A 24,279-nucleotide genomic window follows, 5' to 3' on the forward strand; every position below is an offset into this window, starting at 1 on the left:
TCACGGTTCAAGTTATAATTTTGATTATATATCATTTTTATTTTGTCTACCATTTCCTTGCAGATTCCTCCCATCTGCTACTTCCTTGTTTCTGTGTTTCATCTTAGAGAGCTGTACCACCCGTTTTCTATGTCGGCATGGATAAAATTTTATCTGCGCATGCGCAACTTTCCCCCGATACATAGTATTCAATTATCCAAAATATTCATTGCGTACTATAGTATCAGAGATTGCAGACGTACAATATTGTTCGTGGAACCCCTTTTGAAGTTCTTCAACTCACTTACACTGCGATCGATGTGTAAGCTGCTGTTTTCTGCAGAATTGGAAGATAAGTCGCACAGAGCATGCGCGTCTCATGAACGAGCACAGTGAGGAGGTAAGACGATTCAAGTCGGACGCATGCGCTCAGTACTCGTGTGACGTAGTAGTGGATAGGCTGACCACCCCGTGGGGAAAATGATAATTGGGGGACATTATCGATGTCGAGTGTCAATCAAGTATTGCAAAATGCCGGGTGGAGGAAAAATAGTTGTCGTCAGCTACTTATAAGGTAGTGATCTAAGTTATATAATAACATATATAAAAAACGATGAATGAAACTTGGGCTAATTTTAGATAAACTTTAAGAGGTCGTTAACGAGTGTGGTTAACTTTACCTTACCTTTAAGGAGCAGCGGTCTTAAGACCACTGCTTCTTAAGATGTTTCCAGCAAACTGGAAACTACGGGGGGGGGGGGGTAGATTGCAGCATCCACTGCTTGTTAAATCTACCCCTTTACCTGTAGCTTTGACATTTTGACATCTTTTAACAAAAACAAAAGTTAATGTTTAAATAAAATTCAGTATTCTTTAATTTTAAATTAAACAAATAAGGAATAGTGCAGCTGACAAATATTCAAGGGGAAACAAATATCCCCTAATATTTTGTACAAAAATTTGGTCCGGATTGTAGAATACATGGTAATTATAAATTGTGGGTTCGTCTGGAAAAGAATATAAGTGACCAACCGAACTTAAAGGGACACTGTAACCAAAAATTTTCTTTCGTGATTCAGATAGAGCATGCAATTTTCAGCAACTTTCTAATTTACTCCTATTATCAATTTTTCTTCGTTCTCTTGCTATCTTTATATGAAAAAAAGGCATCTAAGCTTTTTTCTTGGTTCAGCACTGTGGACAGCAGTTTTTGATTGGTGGATGAATTTATCCACCAATCAGCAAGGACAACCTAGGTTGTTCACCAAAAATGGGCCGGCATCTAAACTTACATTCTTGCATTTCAAATAAAGATACCAAGAGAATAAAGAACATTTGATAATAGGAGGAAATTAGAAAGTTGCTTAAAATGTCATGCTCTATCTGAATCACGAAAGAAAAAATTTGGGTTCAGTGTCCCTTTAAGTGGAATGTGCTGGCGACCTGATGTCCAATTAGTAGGCCCACATATTACTCACCCAATTACTAGGGAAGCATTCTTACTGTGGGAACTAACAAACTAAACCCCTATTTATCATCTAGACCCTCTCCTCTCACATCCTTAATAGACAACCCTGAGTTTTCTATTAGTTAAAAGGTATTAACCACTTGTCCAACCCTGCAAACGGATGACCTTTATATAAATCTCCTCACTGAGGATAATAAATTATATTTACAAACTGAATTATTGGAAAGAGGACATAAGTGAGGCCTCTAGTTTGCTAAAATATAGACAAGAACATAACTATATTACCAGAGACAAGTCCTCTTGTAATATGACTCGACCACTTACCAATTTAGAAAAACTCTAAACAACAAACCCTTCAATTTTACATACTCTCTCCACAGTGTATAAAATTATTAAACAGCTTCCACCAGGATACTCACCTCACTCAAATGAAAGGTAGGAGAAAGAATTATATTTTTAAATACTATGTCCTCTTTAGTGTCAGCGGCCATGTTGGAATTTAACCTTAAAATCCTACATGGGTGGTTTTCCTCCATAAATTAAACCCCAGAAGGAGCAATTGATGCTAGAGATGTGGCCATGCAGATAGTGGGTTAGGCCATATGTGGTGGTGTCCTCAGGCGTTTCCATTCTGGTTAGAATTCATACAAAAAGCTGAGAGTGCCCTACAAGTACTGTTACTAGCTGACCCAATAGTTTGGTTCTAAATAAGAACCAAAATAAGCTATCTAAGCATTGCTGTAAATTCCTCCTAATTTTTTCAAATAGTATTAGGTTCCTGCTGGCTTAAATTTGGAAAAGTAAAGACCTCCCAAACATACAAATGTGGAGGAAAAAGGTTACAGAGTTCTTAAACAGGTTAACCTTGGAAACATATATTGGAATACAATTACTATGGGACCACTATTTAGATGATATATCTAACTTATATAATAGTCTTTCCTAACTATCTTATCTTACAGGATTCATACGAAGAAATATTTATTATAAATAAAGGAGGTCATTTTTTGTTCAATTATTGTTATTTTGTTGTTCTTAAATGCAACAATCTTATGTATCCCATTGTATAATTCTCACTATATGATTTGATGTATAATATGTGTTACTTGTATTCTTTTTAATTAATAAACATTGGATACTTAAGAAAAAAAGAAAAAAATATATTGACTGCACAAGTCTAGAATATACTTAAAATCAATAGCTGCTGTCTGTCTTAATAGGATGGTAAACACCTTGACATTTGTTAGATAAAATGTTTAGTGGAGCATAATGAAATAACTTTGCAATATACTTTCAATATTTATTTTGTCCCATTTTCATGCAATTTAGCTCAGATAATTGTGTAATTTTGTAATGCTCTGAACTTGAAATGCACCTGCTGACTTCTCTGGGCTAACCATACTACATATCTGTCCCTAATTTGCTTTATCAGTTAATAACTGCAAAACAATGCATTTTATACTAAGTTTATGGAAGTGACTAACCTTGTTGTCTGTGAACTAAAGCCCAGATTGGCTCCTCTAATTAAGGTGAATGGTGAGTGCAGTTTGGCAATTGAAATAATGGCAGTAAAAATGTAATATGTTTTAAAAACATTTAGACTTGGCAGATATGTTATCCTTTAGCAACACAACAGAAACGTCTTGTAATGATAAGGTGTTTGCTGTGTGCAAAATTTTGCAATCCACACTATTCCTGTACTACTTTAGACTATATAAGAGGGTGTGAAGAGATATCACAGTAGGTTTTGCCTTCTCCATTTTCATATGTTCCTTAGGGATAGGCGAATGTTTCGCAACATTTGAAAAATAAAATTAATTTTAATACATTTGTTCGTCCGTTTTGAATTTCGAATGTTTGTACAGCATTGTTACATTCGTTTAATGTAATAGTATTTCTAATGCTTTCTTTAAATGTAATATTCCAATTATGGAATATTCTAAATAGAAACTTTTGAATTGATATATTTGTACATAATATGTATCAATTTACTAAATTCCCTACCACATTAACTATTGAACTTCTGAATCTTAATTATTAAATCAAATGCTACATTCAAAATTTCAAATGTGGACATTCAATCTAATTATAAACATTCAAATTCAAAAATTACATTCGAAAACTGTAAATAGCATTCGATTATAGAATTCGATTATGTAAATCGAATTTCGACATCACATTCGTTCTAACATTCGAATTCGAATATAAACACATTCACCCATCCCTAATGTTCTTATAGATGTTTAGTAAGGTTAAAGTTCAGTGACTGTGGAGGGAAAGCCAAGCAAATTATCACTCCTTGCTTTTCTATAGTACCTCAGATCTGTCTGGTACAACTTCAATGACTATTTAGGATAGTTGGAAAATGATTCCTCTTTCACACAACTTTATTTCAGAAAAGGATGGGATTTATCTTGAGAATAGATTGGGGCTTCTCTTTGGTCAACATGTATCTGGTTTTGTGTGGACTCGCCAATAGGGATGTGCAGGGAAGAAAATTTAGTTTCAGACTAAATTTAGTTTCGGATATTCAGGGAAATTAGCTACCCTGAATATACGTTGCCAGCACTATTAGGTTTTCGTTTTGTTTTAAAAATCAAATTTTCGTTAACCATTAGGATTAGTTTTCATTACAACTATTGTAAATGTTTAAAAGCTACAGGTGAAAAGTTCACCTGTAGCTACAATACTTACCTTAAGTATTAAGTGCTTAAAATAAATAAAGGAAACAAATGAATAGTGATGATTTTCATCAGTATTTTGTTTTCTTTATTTTCATTGACGTCTTCTTTAGGATTTTTGTTTCGTTAATTTAATTTTCATGATGAATGTGCATGCTGAAAACAAATCGCTAGTCATCATCAATTCCAAAATAGGCAAAGCATCCCCACACCTGAATATTTACTGCAACACAATTAGTTTTAGGTTTTACAAATTGTGGTTTAAGCCTTTCATGTTGTTGTCTCCTCAAATGGAATCTGCAATTGCAAACATAAAATTAATGTTTGGATTTGCCAATAAGCAAGATGTTTTTCCAGTCTTCCTCTGTGAAATTTACGTATTTGGCCAGGACCGTCTTTAACACAGGGCAAAAGGGGCAGCTGCCCTGGGCCCAGTCTCTGTTGAGGGGCCCAAGAGTCCTAAAAAAAAAAAAAATGGTTTTTAATGGTTCATACCAGACTGCTGATGTGACATGGGGAACACACACATTCAGTCCTAATACTGTCACAGTCAAAAGTACTCTGCTTATATTTTTTTAAAAACTGTGCCAGACCGTGGCGGTGTCATGTGACATGCCAAGCTAGTGCCATGTGCTGTTTTAGATGTGCACTGTGCAGCACTGAATGCAAAGCCCTAACTCGGCATCCAGCCATTTCCCACTGCATCAGAAAAGGTCTTACTGGGGTTACCACTGTTACCAGGTAACTGCTCTGGTGGTGGGGATTGTTTCTGGGTAGGGCTGACTGTAGGCGCATGCAGCAGAAAGCTGGAGCTGCAGGCACATGAGGATTTGAGCATCTGTGCAGCTGCATACACTGCTCTCTTCAGTCGTGAGGCTGTGTGACTCATCTCACACTGTATCCATGCAGCCTTGGACAGACAGCATCATGTCTACTGGTCCCCTTAGCCCTGCTCTTTCTGCTGTGGCCCTAAGATCAACTAACTGAAGTTTCTTAGGGGAATAGTGCTTTGTAGAAAGGTGTCAGTGGGAAGAATAAGTGAGTGCACACACGCGCCTCCCCATGCAGCATTGTCTAGTTCAGGGTGAGAGGGAACTTGTTCCTAGCAAAGAAGCTACATGTGCTGGTGTGGCTGATGTATAGCGTCATGCTGATACTTCACACATTAATGTAAGGTTTATTTTTATAGTTTTTATTTTCTCTCTGTCTCAGATTTTACAGCTTCCCATAGTAGTTCTGCTATTCCAGTCAGTAAACTTATATTTGTCTGCACCTCAATGCTTCCTCCTTTACCTTGCTTTGCTCCTGTTGGCTGCCCTAAATCTCTTTAACCAGCTAACCTCACACCAGAATCACATTCAAATGAATATTAAATGAATCCACAGTGGAGGAATTTATATATTTATTGACTTATTAGTTCTGCTTAGGTCCAGTTTCACATATTGCAATTTTTTTTATTTTTATTTTTTAAATGATTAGCCCAGCAGTGGATGATCCACCGCTGGGCTAATAATAAAAAAAAATGGATTTAGTTGTTTTTTGGGATGTTGGGGTGGAGAGCGAAATTGCATGGGGTGGGGGAGGGGGGGCCAAGAAAAATTTTGCCCAGGGTCCAATCAATATTAAAGACGGCCCTGTATTTGGCTGATGCTAAAATGTTGCTAGGATGTTGTTTTTTTAATAAAATATATAGGCCTAGTTTCCATTGAGGTGGTAAAGTTTGGAAACTGTTGGTAAAAATATTTATCTCCATTAAATTCTATGGAGATTTTTTATGTTACCACCAGATTCCAAACTTTACCACCTCAGTGGAATCTAGCCCATAGTCTCACAACAGTTTTGAAAATGGATATGTAGTTTGTGAAGCAGATACTCATATCACATGACATAACAAAGAGATACAAAATATGTCAGTGTTAAATGATATATTATTTAATAATACGTATCAGCTGCTTACAATATTTTACTTTTTTTTAAGTAAATCATGGTGTGCACAGATTGTTGTAGCCTTTTTGTATGTATATACGTATACATCTTATTAAAAGTGTTTTGTCATTCCATAAATAAAAGTTCTGTTAATTTTGTAGTTTAAGTTGCGCGTGCTCATTGGTGGCTAAAAATTAAGCCACCAATCAGCAAGCGCTATCCAGAGTGCTGAATCAAAAATGGGCCGGCTCTTACATTCCTGCTTTTTCAAATAAAGGCTTAGATTTGGAGTTTGGCGGTAGCCGTGAAAACCAGCGTTAGAGGCTCCTAACGCTGGTTTTAGGCTACCGCCGGTATTTGGAGTCATTCAAAAAAGGGTCTAACGCTCACTTTTCACCCGCGACTTTTCCATACCGCAGATCCCCTTACGTCAATTGCGTATCCTATCTTTTCAATGGGATCTTTCTAACTCCGGTATTTAGAGTCGTGGCTGAAGTGAGCGTTAGAATTCTAACGACAAAACTCCAGCCGCAGAAAAAAGTCAGTAGTTAAGAGCTTTCTGGGCTAACGCCGGTTTATAAAGCTCTTAACTACTGTGCTCTAAAGTACACTAACACCCATAAACTACCTATGTACCCCTAAACCGAGGTCCCCCCACATCGCCGCCACTCTATTACATTTTTTTAACCCCTAATCTGCCGACCGCCACCTACGTTATACTTATGTACCCCTAATCTGCTGCCCCTAACACCGCCGACCCCTGTATTATATTTATTAAACCCTAATCTGCCCCCCACAACGTCGCCGCCAGCTACCTACACTTATTAACCCCTAATCTGCCGTCCGCACGCCGCCGCCAGCTACATTATAGCTATGTACCCCTAATCTGCTGCCCCTAACACCGCCGACCCCTATATTATATTTATTAACCCCTAATCTGCCCCCCACAACGTCGCTGCCAGCTACCTACACTTATTAACCCCTAATCTGCCGAGCGGATCTCACCGCTACTATAATAAAGTTATTAACCCCTAATCCGCCTCACTCCCGCCTCAATAACCCTATAATAAATAGTATTAACCCCTAATCTGCCCTCCCTAACATCGCCGACACCTAACTTCAATTATTAACCCCTAATCTGCCGACCGAATCTCGCCGCTATTCTAATAAATGGATTAACCCCTAAAGCTAAGTCTAACCCTAACACTAACACCCCCCTAAATTAAATATAATTTAAATCTAACAAAATAAATTAACTCTTATTAAATAAATTATTCCTATTTAAAGCTAAATACTTACCTGTAAAATAAATCCTAATATAGCTACAATATAAATTATAATTATATTATAGCTATTTTAGGATTAATATTTATTTTACAGGTAACTTTGTAATTATTTTAACCAGGTACAATAGCTATTAAATAGTTAAGAACTATTTAATAGCTAAAATAGTTAAAATAATTACAAAATTACCTGTAAAATAAATCCTAACCTAAGTTACAATTAAACCAAACACTACACTATCAATAAATTAATTAAATAAAATACCTACAATTATCTACAATTAAACCTAACACTACACTATCAATAAATTAATTAAATACAATATCTACAAATAAATACAATTAAATAAACTAACTAAAGTACAAAAAATAAAAAAGAACTAAGTTACAAAAAATAAAAAAATATTTACAAACATAAGAAAAATATTACAACAATTTTAAACTAATTACACCTACTCTAAGCCCCCTAATAAAATAACAAAGCCCCCCAAAATAAAAAATGCCCTACCCTATTCTAAATTACTAAAGTTCTAAGCTCTTTTACCTTACCAGCCCTGAACAGGGCCCTTTGCGGGGCATGCCCCAAAGAATTCAGCTCTTTTGCCTGTAAAAAAAACCATACAATACCCCCCCCAACATTACAACCCACCACCCACATACCCCTAATCTAACACAAACCCCCCTTAAATAAACCTAACACTAAGCCCCTGAAGATCTTCCTACCTTGTCTTCACCATGCCAGGTATGACCGTCCGTTCCAGGCTCCGATATCTTCATCTAAGCCCAAGCGGGGGCTAGACATCCATCATCCGACGGCTGAAGAAGTCCAGAAGAGGCTCCAAAGTCTTCATCCTGTCCGGGAAGAAGAGTAGATCCGGACCGGCAACCATCTTCTTCCAAGCGGCATCTTCTATCTTCATCCGATGAGGACCGGCTCCATCTTGAAGACATCCACCGCGGACCCATCTTCTTCCGACGACGACTTCCCAACGAATGACGGTTCCTTTAAGGGACGTCATCCAAGATGGCGTCCCTCGAATTCCGATTGGCTGATAGGATTCTATCAGCCAATCGGAATTAAGGTAGGAAAATTCTGATTGGCTGATGGAATCAGCCAATCAGATTGAGCTCGCATTTTATTGGCTGATCGGAACAGCCAATAGAATGCAAGCTCAATCTGATTGGCTGATTGAATCAGCCAATCGGATTGAACTTGATTCTGATTGGCTGATTCCATCAGCCAATCAGAATTTTCCTACCTTAATTCCGATTGGCTGATAGAATCCTATCAGCCAATCGGAATTCGAGGGACGCCATCTTGGATGACGTCCCTTAAAGGAACCGTCATTCGTCGGGAAGTCGTCGTCGGAAGAAGATGGGTCCGCGGTGGATGTCTTCAAGATGGAGCCGGTCCTCATCGGATGAAGATAGAAGATGCTGCTTGGAAGAAGATGGTTGCCGGTCCGGATCTACTCTTCTTCCCGGATAGGATGAAGACTTTGGAGCCTCTTCTGGACTTCTTCAGCCGTCGGATGATGGATGTCTAGCCCCCACTTGGGCTTAGATGAAGATATCGGAGCCTGGAACGGACGGTCATACCTGGCATGGTGAAGACAAGGTAGGAAGATCTTCAGGGGCTTAGTGTTAGGTTTATTTAAGGGGGGTTTGGGTTAGATTAGGGGTATGTGGGTGCTGGGTTGTAATTTTGGGGGGGGTATTGTATGTTTTTTTTTACAGGCAAAAGAGCTGAATTCTTTGGGGCATGCCCCGCAAAGGGCCCTGTTCAGGGCTGGTAAGGTAAAAGAGCTTTGAACTTTAGTAATTTAGAATAGGGTAGGGCATTTTTTATTTTGGGGGGCTTTGTTATTTTATTAGGGGGCTTAGAGTAGGTGTAATAAGTTTAAAATTGTTGTAATATTTTTCTTATGTTTGTAAATATTTTTTTATTTTTTGTAACTTAGTTCTTTTTTATTTTTTGTACTTTAGTTAGTTTATTTAATTGTATTTATTCGTAGATATTGTATTTAATTAATGTATTGATAGTGTAGTGTTAGGTTTAATTGTAGGTAATTGTAGGTATTTTATTTAATTAATTTATTGATAGTGTAGTGTTAGGTTTAATTGTAACTTAGGTTAGGATTTATTTTACAGGTAATTTTGTAATTATTTTAACTATTTTAGCTATTAAATAGTTCTTAACTATTTAATAGCTATTGTACCTCGTTAAAATAAATACAAAGTTACCTGTAAAATAAATATTAATCCTAAAATAGCTATAATATAATTATAATTTATATTGTAGCTATATTAGTATTTATTTTACAGGTAAGTATTTAGCTTTAAATAGGAATAATTTATTTAATAAGAGTTAATTAATTTTGTTAGATTTAAATTATATTTAAGTTAGGGGGGTGTTAGTGTTAGGGTTAGACTTAGCTTTAGGAGTTAATACATTTATTAGAATAGCGGTGAGCTCCAGTCGGCAGATTAGGGGTTAATGTTTGAAGTTAGGTGTCGGCGATGTTAGGGAGGGCAGATTAGGGGTTAATACTATTTATTATAGGGTTAGTGAGGCGGATTAGGGGTTAATAATTTTATTATAATAGCGGTGCGGTCCGGTCGGAAGATTAGGGGTTAATAAGTGTAGGCAGGTGGAGGCGACGTTGTGGGGGGCAGATTAGGGGTTAATAAATATAATATAGGGGTCGGCGGTGTTAGGGGCAGCAGATTAGGGGTGCATAGGGATAATGTAAGTAGCGGCGGTTTATGGAGCGGCAGATTAGGGGTTAAAAATAATATGCAGGGGTCAGCGATAGCGGGGGTGGCAGAATAGGGGTTAATAAGTGTAAGGTTAGGGGTGTTTAGACTCGGGGTACATGTTAGAGTGTTAGGTGCAGACATAGGAAGTGTTTCCCCATAGGAAACAATGGGGCTGCGTTAGGAGCTGAACGCGGCTTTTTTGCAGGTGTTAGGTTTTTTTTCAGCTCAAACAGCCCCATTGTTTCCTATGGGGGAATCGTGCACGAGCACGTTTTTGAGGCTGGCCGCGTCCGTAAGCAACTCTGGTATCGAGAGTTGAAGTTGCGTTAAATATGCTCTACGCTCCTTTTTTGGAGCCTAACGCAGCCATTCTGTGGACTCTCAATACCAGAGTTATTTTAAAGGTGCGGCCAGAAAAAAGCCAGCGTTAGCTACGCGGGTCTTTACCGACAAAACTCTAAATCTAGCCGAAAGATACCAATGGAAAAAAGGAAAAATTAATAATAGGAGTAAATTAGAAAGTTTCTAAAATCGTATGCTCTATCTGATTCATGAAAAAAAAAATTGGGTTTTGTATTCCTTTAACAATCATTTCTCTGTCAGTATAGCACTGATTTAAATGTTATATTGCAACATATGTGTCTTTCGCAGCGAGATCCGGACCTACGATAAATGGAACCCATATTCTTTAGTATGGTTATTTAAACGATCGAATAATGCTAGCTATGAATTGTACAGCACATACTACAATCTAAAAAGTTCACAAAACCTCTGAATCATTATATATTAAAAGATTAAATATGATATTGTACCATATTATATGCTGAAGTTATGCTAACTGATTGAATATATATTATTTTATTTAGCCTAATTCGAAAGCAGAATACAGGTATTCATTATATTAACATAAACTCACAATTGTTACTATACCTAATATTTTGATTCTCTGCAGGAAACTGATTTTTTCTGCAGTTTTTTCTGTTTGATTGTTTAAATAACATACTACTTGAAAAAAAAATCTGATTTGACGCTATAGCAGAGAATGCAAATTTAATGCAGGGCTGTAGAAAATATATTTCTGTTCATATGGATTTTATTCAAATTTGTTGAGATTATATTATACCAACCAAAGTTCTTATCTGGTCTACTTGGTTCACAGGGAATTTGCCAAAGAGAGAGAGCGCGTGGAGAACCGGCGAGCCTTTATGAAGTTGAGGCGGCAGCAGCAGATCGAGAGGGAGTTGAATGGGTATCGAGCATGGATAGACAAAGCGGGTGAGTCTGCTTGGTTCAGTATTGTAGCCATAGACTGTGTGAAAATATTAATTTTGATGTAGTATTTTATAAAAAAACATCAGATATATGTAGAAATATAACAAAAACAGAAATAGGAGATGATTGTCTCCTAGAAAAAGTATACACCAATAGCACTCCAAGGATATATATGTAAGGTATATATGTAGAAATATGTATTTAAGACTAAATAGAACATACTGTATTCTGCTATGTGAAGAACATTGGAATGGGAAATATTAATATTTCATGTTGGGTTAGCGCACTTGGTTAAAGGCAATCAGGTTTGCACACTCTATTGAAGTCTATGAGGGAATACGTTAACGCAAGCACGATAATCGAAGTTCTGCATTTTGTGCGTGTCAGGTTAGCACTTGTTTAAAAATGTTTTTACTTTCAACTTGTAATATGCGCAGTACCCAACACGGGCAAAATGCCTCTTTCTAGCGAATTTAACATTCGAGTGGGAGTGATAAATTTATCCCTTAACTACAAGCATCAAAATGCTAATTTGCAATTGCAATGCTGTATTTAGACTTTGAAAATTGTTATTAATACATTATATGACATTTTGAATTTAACACAATAAGAACTGATATTATTTTTTATGTATAAAAACCTGCATTCAAACACAAAATATAATCATCATTAATATTGAATCAATAATCCACCATAAAAGTTTGGTTTTAAAGTATTTAACTATATTTTTCTGTTATATTGTAGATGTTGTTTGGTTCACCTAACTCATTTGATTGGCAGGTATTCTAATGAATTGGAATGGCATAGAAAAAAACGCCAAAATTACAACAGGTCAAACACATTTCATGCATTTCGACTGGGTTCTGTAATAATAGATGTTTTTTTCAGTGCTGAAACCTGTTCAGTGCATGTGTTTCTCAATATCAAGCAATAGGCTTTTTAGTGTGTTTGAGACTGCAGTAATAAATGACAGTTCTGAGTAGCGGATTACATTTAAAAGCTAGTAATCTAAAGAATTAATTTAATAACTTTTAAAATCATTTAGTACCAGGACTGGCAACGATTCACTAAACTACAGCAAAGTGCATTGCTAATCCGGATGATGCATCTTTGCATATCATTATATCCTCACTATAAGTGATCAAGGATTATTTTAATATTCTTTTGCAAGGTTCAGTTGAACTAAGCAAGCATAGAAAAATTTGAGCTTTTTTCTTCTTAATTTTTTTACATTTCTATTTCTTTTTAATCCTTAATTCCCTCTAGCTGTTCAAAATAATCCATATCATTGGAAGAAGGGCAGCAGATATGCACCAAATGTACTTACTAAAATGGTCTATGGTAGACACGGAACTGCATAAAAATCTGTATTTGTGAGCATACGCTGTTGGCATTTATCATTGCACCAATAGTTCTTGTGAACTGCTGGTGCAATGCCACCCACTTCAGATTTGCGGCCAATCGGCAGCTAGCAGGGGGTGTTAATCAACTGGATCGTATTCGATCGGGTTGATTTCTGTCTGCCGCCTCAGAGCAGATAGACAAGTTATGGAGCAGCGGTCTTTAGGGGGACCTCAAGCTCCATGCAGAGTTTGATAAATATGCCCCCTACAACTCTATACCATTCTTACACAGAATCCTCTGTTCCAGTGGGAGACAGTCACAGTTGTATCTGGAAAAAGTATAGATGGGCTATACAATCTGTGTGTGTGTTTGTGTCAAAAACGGTTTTATATTTTTAAAAATGTTTATAACTAAAATGATACTTTTAATTACATTTCAGATGTGCATCTAACAAAATAGATGTTCATGTATCTATATCTATCTATCTATCTATCTATCTAGATGGACAAGGCGGCTGCCAATGTGCATTTGCATTGAAAAATATCACATATTTTTATATATATATATATATATATATATATATATATATATATATATATAAAAATGTATTCCAAAAAGTGACATTTCAAGGTAGTTAACTCCTTTCTTTCTGGCTTTTAACTTTTTTGGACTGGCTCCTAGAAGTTGGACACATTTGGCAAGCCTTATTACAATTATATGGTCCACAAACAAAATATGGTACATAGTTTTCCTGTTTTTAAAAAAACAGTAATATATTAAACTTTGAAAAAATGATTGGAGAAAATTATATATATATATATATATATATATATATATATATATATATATATATATATATATATATAAAACTAGCTGGAGATCATCTTTATCTCATAAAAAAATGAGCATTAGTTAATAGCTGTCAGTATATGGCCGGATTATAATAAAATATATTTAATAATTACTCTTTAAACAAACCCCCAATAAAATGCATATACAAAACAATTAAAATTAATGTAAATTCCTAAATTCTTTATATTAGTTAAAATTTATAGAAACATTGAATTATATTTATAGGAACCAGGTTATGAATCAAACTATACACGTTTATGCTGTTATAATATGCTATATAAAGATCATAAAAATTACCTTATTCACAATAATCTCCCAAGTCAGAGTTTCATTTAAATATCACAATGAGATGCCAAGGTATGGTTTGTTAACTTCCAGACAAGTATACTTAAGCTATTTAGCACTCAAATGATTCTATACAACTCTAATTAAAACACCAGAAGTTATATATATTCTTAATGTAAACAGCCAGTTTATATGCCAATTTATCTAAGCTGAAATAAATTCTTAATTATCTACAATTAAGAAAAATTCTAAAATATATATATATTTGCAAAGATAAATTGCTTAGCCTACAAAAGACAAGCTTAAAACTATACAGGACTATGAATGCAAGCTGAAATACAAAGTGCCCTTTTAAAATTACTAACTGCAATTTAGTTATAGTTACCAAATACCTTTGATTTAAATATTAAAAATATAGAACAGTCATACATCACCAAATAAGCAAATACATTTTCAGCTTCCAGAGTTTCTTGTGGGTCATCTATGGAGGGTTTACTCACAATGTGCATAGGTATAGACTTCAAGAATTGTTAATCTTTCTTTGTTCAAGAAAGTGTCCCCAAAAATGGCAGAGAATATGCTTGGCACCAAAGCCTATGTATTTTCTCTCCAAATGTTAATGCTTCTTTTAGTCTCCTGTGTGTATGGGTCTATATCCAAAAGAATAAAGAATTCCTCTTCCTTTTCTTTAATAATTCCCACAAGATTTTGATAGGCCCTTTGATGCTTGTCCATGATCCGCTACAATTCCTTGAAAATGTTTGTAGATTCAACCATTCCCACAGACGGACCGTCTATTCCTCACAGGGGGCCTGTGAGTTCATTACTCATCTTGGGCAGAAAAACCATTATGTCAGCAAACCCTGACATAATACTAAGCCTTATAGTATTGGCTATATATTTCTGAGGCTCCATCATGCTAATATACACTTTGAAGTAGCCCACTGGCTTTATTTATACAACAGTCTAAGTTGCATAGACTTCCCTCATGTTCGCATATATTTCTGAGGCTCCATCATGCTAATATACACTTTGAAGTAGCCCACTGGCTTTATTTATACAACAGTCTAAGCCTTTGTTCTTTCTGAGAACTATGCAAACAATTTAATTTATGAATGAGAGAGGGGGCTGGTTTACACAGCCAAGAATCATTTGGCAAAGTAAATACAACTGCTGTAACCAGTTTCATGTATAATGAATCATGTGGTCTCAACAAATATATATATATATTAAATAATATATATATATATATATATATATATATATATATATATAATTTAATAATCTCCACAGATACCCTGACATAGCACAAATTTAGCATTTTCACCCATTTATATTAAGTGAATCTCATCATGTGTTTTCAGTACAGCAGAGTTCTTATTGGTTAACATATGCTTTTCTCTATCCTATTTTCTCTTTATACAGAAGAAGTCATGTTAGCAGAAGAAAACAAAAATTCTGGGACTTCCGCATTAGAAGGTAAACAAAAATGTTGTACAGTGCACTTATCTCTGAATTAAAATAATTTAAATGGAAAAAAATAAAACTGTAACATTTATGCATGAAAAAGGATATTAATGCTCTTTAATAGAGATGTGCATTTAAACTTCAAACAAATTTGCAGATTCTTCAAGTCATTTGCTATACGAACAGCCAAATATATTATTGGATGACACGGATGATAAACAAATTATTGTGTGATGAAATCGATTTGTTCATTCGTTCATGCCGGTTGGCACCAACAAAAATGTTTGGAATGGGAGGGAATGGACTTATATTGTTTGGTTAATAAGCTCTTTTGTTTGTAAAGATGTACAGGGGGTCTTATCTTTTATTTATCGATCGGCCCCTGTCCATTCCTGCTATAGTATTACTAATTGGCACCAAATGCTGGATTTTAGTTATACAGGAGCTGTATGTTCTTTTAACATTGAAAGGTAGGTTATTTTAATCATGCAAATCCTTTAATGTAAGTTTTTTGTTAATATTAACCCCTTAGTGACCAGACCATTTTTCAATTTTCTTATCCTTAAGGACCAGGGCTATTTCTATATTTCTGCGGTGTTTGTGTTTAGCTGTAATTTTCCTCTTACTCATTTACTGTACCCACACATTTTATATACCGTTTTTCTCGCCATTAAATGGAATTTCTAAAGATACCATTATTTTCATCATATCTTATAAATTATTATAAAACAATTATAAAATATGAGGAAAAAAACACACTTTTTCTAACTTTCACCCCCAAAATCTGTTACACATCTACAACCACCAAAAAACAACCATGCTAAATAGTTTTTAATTTTTTTCCTGCGTTTAGAAATACCCAATGTTTACATGTTCTGTTTTTTGTAAGTTATAGGGCAATAAGTACAAGTAGCACTTTGCTATTTCCAAACCATTTGTTTTTTCAAAATTAGCGATATTTACATTGTAACACTGATATCTGTCAGGAATCCCTGAATAACCCTTCACATGTATATATTTTTTAGTATCCCATCCCAACGTATTGATCTAGGCTCATTTTGGTACATTTCATGCCACCATTTCACCGCCAAATGCAATCAAATAAAATAAATTGTTAAGTTTTTCACTAACTTTAACTTTCTTACTGAAGTTATTTACAAACAGCTTATGCAATTATGGCACAAATGGTTGTAAATGCTTCTCTGGGATCCCCTTTGTTAAGAAATAGCAGACATATATGGCTTTGGTAATACTTTTTGATAATTAGAAGGCCACTGACACATCCCACCCCCTGATCCCTCCCTGACCCCCCTTAAACAGCTCTCTTCCCTCCACCAACCCACAATTGTCACCTCCATCTTAAGTACTGGCAGAAAGTCTGCCAGTACTAAAATAAAAGGCTTTTTTTTTTATTATTATTATTATTATTATTTATATATATATTCTTCAGTGTAGGATACCCCCTTAGCCCCCAACCTCCATGATCCCCCAAAAAAAGCACATACAGATGCCCACTCAATCCCAATATACATATAAAGATCAATTAAACAGTCTTGAGTGTATTAAAATACAGACCGGATAGTCCCACTCAGGCGAGCGATCACTCTATCAGTCCTGGTGTATAAATCTTAGGATAAAAACCCTCTTTCGTAAAACCACAGACGTGCCTTAAGGAGTGTGGGTAATTTACTTAGATGTAGAATCTTAGCTTCCTGGAACTGGAAAGCTCTCCTCTTTATAGAATGATTGGTGCAGCTTCCAAGCTTTCAGAGCACTAAGGATTACTCAGGGAAAAAGGAACACTAGGGATATAAGTACAAAGAAGTGCAACCAAGTTTCAAGGTGAAACCTTAAAACATTTATTTTGAGCACACAATTTATTGCACTTATTAGACTAAAATTTAAAATCTCCTTGTGATACAAAACTCAGTTCAAATCAATATATGGGTCCCAGCGGCACTCCAGGCTCTCGGCACTGTTCTTATCTGCTTTGGGTGATCCGTTAAAAGCAACTGGTCGATCTTGTAATAATGCTATGTGGTAAGTCACCGTAATAACTCTAGACCGATCCGTCTACGCGTTTCATCTGACCTCCGCAGACGTTGTCAAGACCTTTGGATCAGCTATGTCTTCCAGTGAGGATCCTCTTCCTTTTCTACCACTCGCAGCTCCGCCCATTCCCATTGCATATGCGGTACGTCATTAAACAACATGTCGCCCACTAGCCATGTGCTGCTGGTGCGTTAACCAAAATCATGGAGTCTGATCATAAGTCATGGAAGTCCGTCTCCTGTTGTGGATAGGTAATATATGCACAAATACTTTAAAAGGGCAATCTAGCATCTTCGCCCCTTTAAGTTCTGAAACTGGCTTGGGTGAGTGCACTGGGTTCCAACATCATTTTTTATGTGGCATAATTATAACAGTAATTAAGAATTGCTTTGCAAAAGATCTGTATAATTTATTTATTTTTAAAAGCATTTAATTGTTTACCTTGCCCCCCTTACCCAGGCAGTTAGGTACGGATACATATGAGCTCCTGCACTCATCGAGCAATCACTGTGCAGTATGTAAGGTCAGGGTTCAGAATCCTGAAGGATACACTCTATTCTCTCTGGGTTTAGTGGAAACCCTATCTTCTTTAGATTTAAAAGATGTCAAAATAATAGAAGCACAATACAAATGTATGTTGAATTACGTTTTCCAAGTTGAAATAATTTTTTAAGCAACAAAGAATAACTTTTTAATTCTTTGTTTTATTGTGTCTTTGTAGTTCTTCGGAGAGCAACAATTAAACGTAGTAGAACAGAAGCCATGAACCGCGAATCCAGTGAGGACCATTGTGTAGATATGACCTCTGTTGGTGAGTACTGTTGGAATTTTTGAATATTCGTATTTTTACATTCAAATGGCAGAACAAATGTTCCCCATGACATTCCTTCTGCCATTTGAATGTTTCAGTCACATGAACTTTCAAGTATTACACTGGAACATTGCTTCCTCTAGATTTAGAGAAAAAAATAGGGGTTGCGTACCAGGGCTAAATTGAAAACCTATATAATGCCTACAGATAGGTATATCTCCTTACTATACCTCCAAACAAGCTGTAAAAACAATGTTACATAAAAACACAGTGACCAGTATCAGTGGATGCATCTGCCACTGTGTTTTTATGTAACATTCGGCTAGATTACGGGTTTTGCGTTATGATACCGCTGGTATTACAAGTCCTGCAGGTATATCTCTACCGCACACTTTTTTGGCCGTAATGCAACGTAACTACCGCAGCTTTCAAAAAGTCCTTTTTCAATGGGACTTCCATAGCGCCGGTATTACGAGTTTGACTGTCCGGCCAAAAAGTGAGCAGTACAGGCCATAACTACAAGATCCGTACCGTAAACTGAAAGTCAGTAGTTATGGCTTTTATGTTACAAAGCCGTAACATAAAACTCATAACTAAAGTGCTAAAAAGTACCCATAAACTACCTATTAACCCCTAAACCGAGGCCCTCCCGCATCGCAAACACAAAAAATAGATTATTAACCCCTAATCTGCCGCTCCGGACATTGCCACCACTATAATAAACATATTAACCCCTAAACTGCCGTACTCCCGCATCGCAAACACTAGTTAAATATTATTAAACCCTAATCTGCTGTCCCTAACATCGCCACAAACTACATTACTGTTATTAACCCCTAATCTGCTGCCCCAAAAATCGCAGCCACTATACTAAAGTTATTAATCCCTAAACCTAACCCTAAATCTAACCCTAACACCCACTAACTTTAATATAATTAAAATAAATCTAAATAAAAATTACTATCATTAACTAAATAATTCCTATTTAAAACTAAATACTTACCTATAAAATAAACCATAAGCTAGCTACATTATAACTAATAGTTACATTGTAGCTATCTTAGCTTTTATTTTTATTTCACAGGCAAGTTTGTATTTATTTTAACTAGGTAGACTAGTTACTAAATAGTTATTAACTATTTACTAGCTACCTAGTTAAAATAAATACAAATTTACCTGTAAAATAAAACTTAACCTGTCTTACACTACACTTAACCTTACACTACAATTAAATAAATTACATTAATTAAATACAATTAACTAAATTACAAACAAGTCCCACTAAATTACACAAAATAAAAAAGAAATTATCAAATATTTAAACTAATTACACCTAATCTAATAGCCCTATCAAAATAAAAAAGCCCCACCAAAATAAAAAACCCTAGCCTACACTAAACTGCCAATGGTCCTTAAAAGGGCCTTTTGTGGGGTATTGCCCCAAAGAAATCAGCTCTTTTACCTGTAAAAAAAAACTCACAAATAACCCCCCAACAGTAAAACCCACCACCCACACAACCAAACCCCCCAAATAAAATCCTATCCAAAACACCTAAGCTCCCCATTGCCCTGAAAACGGCATTTGGATTGGCATTGCCCTTAAAAGGGCATTTAGCTCTTTTTTTCGGTGCCCAAACCCTAAGCTAAAAATAAAACCCACCCAATAAACCCTTAAAAAACCTAACACTAATCTAATAGCCCTATCAAGGGCAATGCCCATCTAAATGCCCTTTTCAGGGCAATGGGGAGCTTAGATTTTTGAGATAGGATTTTATTTGGGGGGTTTGGTTGTGTGGGTGGTGGGTATTACCGTTGGGGGGTTGTTTGTATTTTTTTACAGGTAAAAGAGCTGATTTATTTGGGGTAATGCCCCGCAAAAGGTCCTTTTAAGGGCTATTGGAAGTTTAGTTTAGGCCAGGGTTTTTTTGTTATTTTGGGGAGGCTTTTTTATTTTGATAGGGCTATTAGATTAGGTGTAATCAGTTTAAATATTTGATAATTTCTTTTTTATTTTGTGTAATTTAGTGTTTGTTTTTTTTGTAATTAAGTTAATTGCATTTAATTAATGTAATTTATTTAATTGTAGTGTAAGGTTAGGTGTTAGTGTAAGACATGTTAGGTTTTATTTGACAGGTAAATTTGTATTTATTTTAACTAGGTAGCTAGTAAATAGTTAATAACTATTTAGTAACTAGTCTAACTAGTTAAAATAAATACAAACTTGCCTGTGAAATAAAAAAAAGCTAAGATAGCTACAATGTAACTATTAGTTATATTGTAGCTAGTTTAGGGTTTATTTTATAGGTAAGTATTTAGTTTTAAATAGGAATTATTTAGTTAATGATAGTAATTTTTATTTAGATTTATTTTAATTATATTAAAGTTAGTGGGCGTTAGGGTTACACTTAGGGTTAGGTTTAGGGGTTAATAACTTCAGTATAATGGCGGCAGATTAGGGGTTAATAAGTGTAGGTAGGTGGCGGCGATGTTGGGGGCGGCAGATTAGGGGTTAATTAGTTTAGGTAGGTGGTGGCGATGTCGGGGGTGGCAGATTAGGAGTTAATAAGTATAATGTTGGTGTCGAGGGTGGCAGATTAGGGGTGTTTAGACTCGGGGTTTATGTTAGGGTGTTAGGTGTAAACATAACTTTTATTTCCCCATAGGAATCATTGGGTCTGCATTACGGTGCTTTACGCTCCTTTATTGCAGGTGTTAGGTGTTTTTTTAGCCGGCTCTCTCCATTGATGTTCTATGGTGAAATCGTGCACAAGCACGTAAAACCAGCTCAAAGCAGCACTGGTATTTGGGTGCGGTATGGAGCTCAATGGAGCTGTACGCCGCAATATTGCCTGCTAACGCCGGGTTTTTGCAAACCTGTAATAGCAGCGCAATAGGGAAGTGAGCGGTGGAAATAACTTGCAAGTTAGCAGTGAGCCGCTCATAACGCAAAACTCGTAATCTAGCCGATTGTTTTTAATATGTTTTAATTTCTTACATTTATGTATTATTTGTATTGCTTTTGAGATTATAAAGCAGTATTTTTTAGATAAACTGAGGAAATTGGATGTGTGATACTACACCGGTATAGCGTTTGTGAAATTACATAGGCCAAAGTCGGCTATATAGAAAAGTTTGAATCTTTTCGAATTTGTCTTCAGCAGGCATTATTTATACTATTAAGCATTTTTTTACACCAATCCATTATTAGTAAGTAATACCCCTTCATTTTCAATACATTGAAAAGTATAAACAGTCGCGATAGAGTAAGTATAGAGACCTAAATGTAGCTATATAGTAGCAATTTTCCACACAGGTGATATATATTTTTTATTGCATTCTGATTAGGAATGGGCGAATGCGTAAATTTTCGAATTCGAATGTTAGAACGAATGTTGATAAGAACAAATATTCTTAAAAATTCTATTTTTGAATGCTATTTACAGTTTTCGAATGTCACTTTCGAAAATCGAACGTGATATATTGAATTGAATTCGAATATTACATTTCGAAATCGAATGCGAAATATAGATATCGAATTTGAATATTCAATATAATACAAACCCAACCATTCTATTATTAGAACAAATGTTTTTGTAATCGAAAAATTTGAAAACGAACATTCGAAAATCGAATGTTAGAATGTTAAGTAAACATTTGAAATTCGAACGAATGAATGTATAAAAATTTGTTTTAAATTTTGAATGTTTAGAAACATTCGCCATCCCTAATTTTGCTGATATTACATGTGGAGATCTGTTTCAGTTTAAAATAGTACTCTGTTACAAAAAATTGCTCTATACTCCTCTAAGTATACTCACCATTATACAAATTTAATTATTGTATTATTTATTGTTATGTTTATTTAGTGTTTAGCACATCGGCTTTTAAAATCCACACTAGATATTATAGATATTTTAAATTATTTTGGCATATTTAGAATTTCTAGAAATACCTTGAAAAAAGGAGTTCTCTCAGTTTAATACCCTACATATATTAAGCCACCGAGTAGCGCCACAGAACTCTACTCCTTGTATCTGAGCTCAGATTTAAGTTAGTTGTTTTCCTCTAGATTTACACAGTTAAAGGGCCATAATACCCAAATGTTTAAACACTTGAAAATGATGCAGCATAGCTGTAAAAAGCTGACTAGAAAATATAACCTGAACATCTCTATGTAAAAAAGAAAGATATTTTACCTCAAAAGTTTCTCAGTAGCCACATCCCATTGTAAAGGACTTCTAAGCAGCAAATCAGTATGTCTGTCCCGGGACAGGCAAGGGAGGGAGCCTCATGCACACTCATGTTATTTCCCTATTCAGTTTAAGAAAGTTTACTATGAAATCTCATGAGAGTTAAGTGAAATCTCATGAGATCACAGTAAAAGAGTTCATGACCTCAGCACTGTTGATGCTGATTGGCTGATGTTCATTTCTTCATTTTTATTTATTTTTTTACCTGCAGCTGGGAGCAGCTGAGTATAACTTTTTACACAGAACTTACTCTGCTGAACTGAGGAAATTGTGAGGTAAAATATCTTCCTTTTTTACATAGAGATGCTCAGGTGATATTTTCCTGTCAGCTTTTTACAGTTATACTGCATCAGTTTCAAGTGATTTAGCATATGAGTATTATGTCCCTTTAAGTCTATGCACTTTTAAATGATAACATTTGAATATTTGAATGATAAAGGGAAAGTTAGTGTTCCTTTCTAGTAGTTGTTACACAAAATGCAGCTCAGACTTCTCCAACCTAAGGCTAAAAGGGACATGAAACCCAAAATTCTTCTATTATCAGATTTGCCTCATTATCTCTGTATCCTTTGTTGAAGGAGAAGCATGGAACTACTGGGAACTAGCTGAACACATCAGATGAGCCAATGACAATAGGCAAATTCAGCCACCAATCAGCAGGAAGCTGCATGTAGTACATTGCTGTTCTTGAGCTTACCTAGGTATGCTTTGCAACAAAGGATACCAAGAGAATGAAACAAATTAGAAGTAAAATAAAAACATCAAAGGGATATGAAATCCTAACATTTTCTTTTATTGTTCAGACAGCGCAGACCATTTTAAAAAACTTTCCAATTTACTTCTATTATCAAGTTGGCTTCCTTATCATGATATTCTGTGTTGAAGAGATACCTAGGTAGGTATCTGGAGTACTACATGACAGAAAGTAGTGCTGCCATTTAGTGCTCTGGCAAATGGATAACATTCTTGCAAAACTGCTGCCATATAGTGCTCCAGAAATGGGCCGGCTCCTCAGGATACGTTTCTGCTTTTCAATAAAAGATACTAAGAGAACAGAAAAATTGATAATAGAAGTAAATTGTTCTATATGAATCACAAAAGAAAAAAATTGGGTTTCATATCTCTTTAAACTTTCACAATTCAGATAGATTGTGCAGTTTTGAAAAACTTTGCTTTTTAATTCTGTTATCTAATTTGCTTTATTTGTTTTATACTTTGTTTAAGTGGCAGCAATGCACTACAGGGAACGAGCTGTTATTTGGTGGCTGCACATATATGCCTCTTGTCTTTGGCTCACTCAATGGGGCATATTTGTCAATGTGCGAGCGGACATGATACGAAGTAGCGTATCATGTCTGCCGCACATCGATAAATGCCGACAGCATACGCTGTCAGTATTTATCATTGCACCAGCAGCTCTTGTGAACTGCTGGTGCAATGCCGCCCCGTGCAGATTCGCAGTCAGTCGGCCGCTAGCAGGGGGTGTCAATCAACCCGATCATATTTGAGCGGGTTGATTTCTGTCCGTGGCCTCAGAGCAGGTACACAAGTTATGGAGCAGCAGTCTTTAGAATGCTCGCCGGAAACAAGGGGCATCAACTCCATACAGAGCTTGATAACTATGCCCCAATGTGTTCATCTAGCTCTCAGTAGTGCATTGATGCTCCTTCAACAAAGGATACAAAATGAATTAAGCAAATTTGACAATACAAGTAAATTGGAACGTTGTTTAAAATTGTATGTTATGTCTGACTCATGAAAGAAAACATTTAGGTTTCATGTCCCTTGAAGGCTCACAATTCAGTTCTCCAACTCAACCACTAGCTCTTCTTTGACTTGATGAAAATGC

The 24,279-nt window shown here is 35.6% G+C and overlaps 1 protein-coding gene across 1 annotated transcript in view; it reads left to right on the plus strand.

The window, feature by feature from the left end:
* Positions 1–24,279, plus strand: part of CACNA1E (calcium voltage-gated channel subunit alpha1 E) — a 519,663-nt gene that overhangs the window by 358,014 nt on the left and 137,370 nt on the right. The window contains exons 8-10 of the mRNA XM_053693950.1: positions 11,257–11,372; positions 15,276–15,329; positions 18,091–18,180. Of these exons, the coding sequence (XP_053549925.1) occupies positions 11,257–11,372; positions 15,276–15,329; positions 18,091–18,180 (260 nt within the window). The remainder of the gene's footprint in view (positions 1–11,256; positions 11,373–15,275; positions 15,330–18,090; positions 18,181–24,279) is intronic.

This window comes from Bombina bombina, chromosome 10 (assembly GCF_027579735.1).
Source record: "Bombina bombina isolate aBomBom1 chromosome 10, aBomBom1.pri, whole genome shotgun sequence".
Classification (NCBI taxonomy): Eukaryota; Metazoa; Chordata; class Amphibia; order Anura; family Bombinatoridae; genus Bombina; species Bombina bombina.